This window comes from Camellia sinensis, chromosome 10 (assembly GCF_055761805.1).
Source record: "Camellia sinensis isolate YWXY chromosome 10, ASM5576180v1, whole genome shotgun sequence".
Classification (NCBI taxonomy): Eukaryota; Viridiplantae; Streptophyta; class Magnoliopsida; order Ericales; family Theaceae; genus Camellia; species Camellia sinensis.
In genome coordinates this window covers 43,542,413-43,544,447 of record NC_138970.1, presented here as the reverse complement: position 1 = coordinate 43,544,447, position 2,035 = coordinate 43,542,413, and the positions used below count along the sequence as shown (strand labels likewise).

Genomic DNA, 2,035 nt, shown 5'->3' with positions numbered 1-2,035 from the left:
GGATCTTCTTTTCGTACAATTAAACATGCTAGGATGACTTCAAGTATGATTGGTGGGCTAATTTCTAGTGATATTCGTAACAAGGCTTTGACATCGGTTAGTGAGGTGTTTTGTGATTTCAAGGACTATTATGGAACAGAAGTTTCTTATCGGCGAGCTTGGATGGGTGTTGAAAAAGCAAAGGGTCTTGTTTTTGGCGACTATTCATCATCATTTGACGATCTCCGTTGGTATGTTGATGCTGCTAATGCTTGCAATCTGGGGAGTGTTTTGGATATGGAATTTGATATTGATAGTAAAGGAAGACATTTCAAATGCTTGTTTTTCGCTTTTGAGTCATGTATTCATGGTTTCAAGTATTGTAGGCCTGTGTTGATGCTTGATGGAACTTTTTTGAAAGGAAGACACAAAGGTTGTTTATTGGCTGCTACGGCGAAAGATGGTAACCAAGGTATATTTTGTGTTTATGTGTTATTATTATTGAAATAATGATAATTCTATCATTTTTGTTACTGGAGAGTGCTGACAATTGAGTATGGTCAATCTATTAGTGATAAATTTATGCTGTATACTTTTTGTTAAATTTTTATATTTATACAGTGATAAATTTATTTATGGCTAGTGCTCTATGTTATATACTTTGTGTTTTGATTTTCTTTTTGTAATCTTTTTAATTTGTTACTGATAACTTGTATATATATATTTTGTTTGTAGGTTTGTATCCGTTATGTTTTGCGATTGTTGATGGTGAAAGTTATGACAGTTGGCATTGGTTCTTGTCAAAGTTATTAGGTATTTTGACTCCGGAGAGGGATATTGCGTTTGTTACTGATCGACATGGAGGTTTGCTGAAAGCTTTAGCTGAGGTCTTTCCGTTTTCTTGTCATTCTTTTTGTCTAATGCATTTGAAGACAAACTTGAAGACTTATTTGTCAGTGAAGAGTCGTGAATCAAAAGAGTATTTGCTTACTCTTTTTAGTAGATGTGCATATGCTCCTACTGTTGAGTTGTTTAATGAGCTATTTGAAGAATTTAAGGGTCGTTGTGGTCGTAGTGTTGAGAGGTTTCTTGAGGATTTGCCTAATGAGTGTTGGTGTAACGCTTATTTTCAAGGCAAGAGGTGTGGTGAAATGTGCACAAATGTTGCGGAATCTTTTAATTCATGGATTAGGGATGAACGCCATTTGTTTTCAACTAGTCTTGTTGATGCTATACGGGTGAAACTAATGGAGCAATTTTCAAGAAGGAGAGAAGTTGGGAATAAGTGAAATCGTATTGTTTGTCCTTTTGCAGAGAAAAAGTTGGAAGAAGCTTTTAATGATACAAAAGCATGGATAGTTAAGAAATGTAGCGATGACATTTATGAAATCCAATTGGATCATTCAGTTATGGTTGATATTGGGAAACATTGTTGTTCTTGTCGATTGTGGGAATTTGATTCTTTTCCTTGCAAACATGGTTTTTGTGCTATAAAGAGAAGTGGGAAGGATCTGAATTGCTTTCTTGATGATTACTACCGTGTTAGTAGTTATTGTGATTCTTATTCACATTCTATCTATCCAGTTCCTAGTATGTGGAAGCCAAATGTAGTTGTTGATGATGACGTTGTTTTACCTCCTCTTTGTATGAGACCAGCTGGACGTCCAAGAACGGAGAGAATACCTTCTAAGGGTGAAATCAAGAGAATTAGATGCAGTATGTGTGGAAAGATGGGAACTCATAATCGGAAGACATGTAAACAAGCTTTGCTTTAGTTATATTGATTTTAATTGAATTACTTTGTTTGAGAGTTGAGAGGTGTTACTTGCATTGAATGATTGAGTATTTTTTGAAAGATGTATCATTTTGGTACTCGCATTGAATGATTGAGGAATTTGTTGATCAGAAATTATATTTTTTGCTGATATTTTTATAGGATTAAGTTTCACATATTTATGTTATTTGATTTGGGTTAAATGTAGTTGTTGTTTTTTGGTGTTTTATAAAGTGATAAATTTATCACTGGTTGGTTTGGACAAGTTGATGGATTATTTTT

At 34.1% G+C, this 2,035-nt stretch overlaps 1 protein-coding gene across 1 annotated transcript; it reads left to right on the top strand.

The window, feature by feature from the left end:
- Positions 1-266: 266 nt before the first annotated feature.
- Positions 267-1,396, top strand: LOC114317030 (uncharacterized). The gene is made up of 2 exons (XM_082893360.1): positions 267-451; positions 715-1,396. The coding sequence occupies exons 1-2, from the start codon at positions 277-279 to the stop codon at positions 1,266-1,268; spliced, it is 729 nt and encodes a 242-aa protein (XP_082749486.1). The 5' UTR covers positions 267-276; the 3' UTR covers positions 1,269-1,396.
- Positions 1,397-2,035: the final 639 nt, after the last annotated feature.

Excerpts from the sequence above, each read along its gene's own strand:
- LOC114317030 (XM_082893360.1), top strand. The coding sequence starts at position 277 with ATGGAATTTGATATTGATAGTAAAGGAAGACATTTCAAATGCTTGTTT. Across the intron at positions 452-714 it reads GGCGAAAGATGGTAACCAAG|GTTTGTATCCGTTATGTTTT; the intron begins GTATATTTTGTG and ends TTTTGTTTGTAG.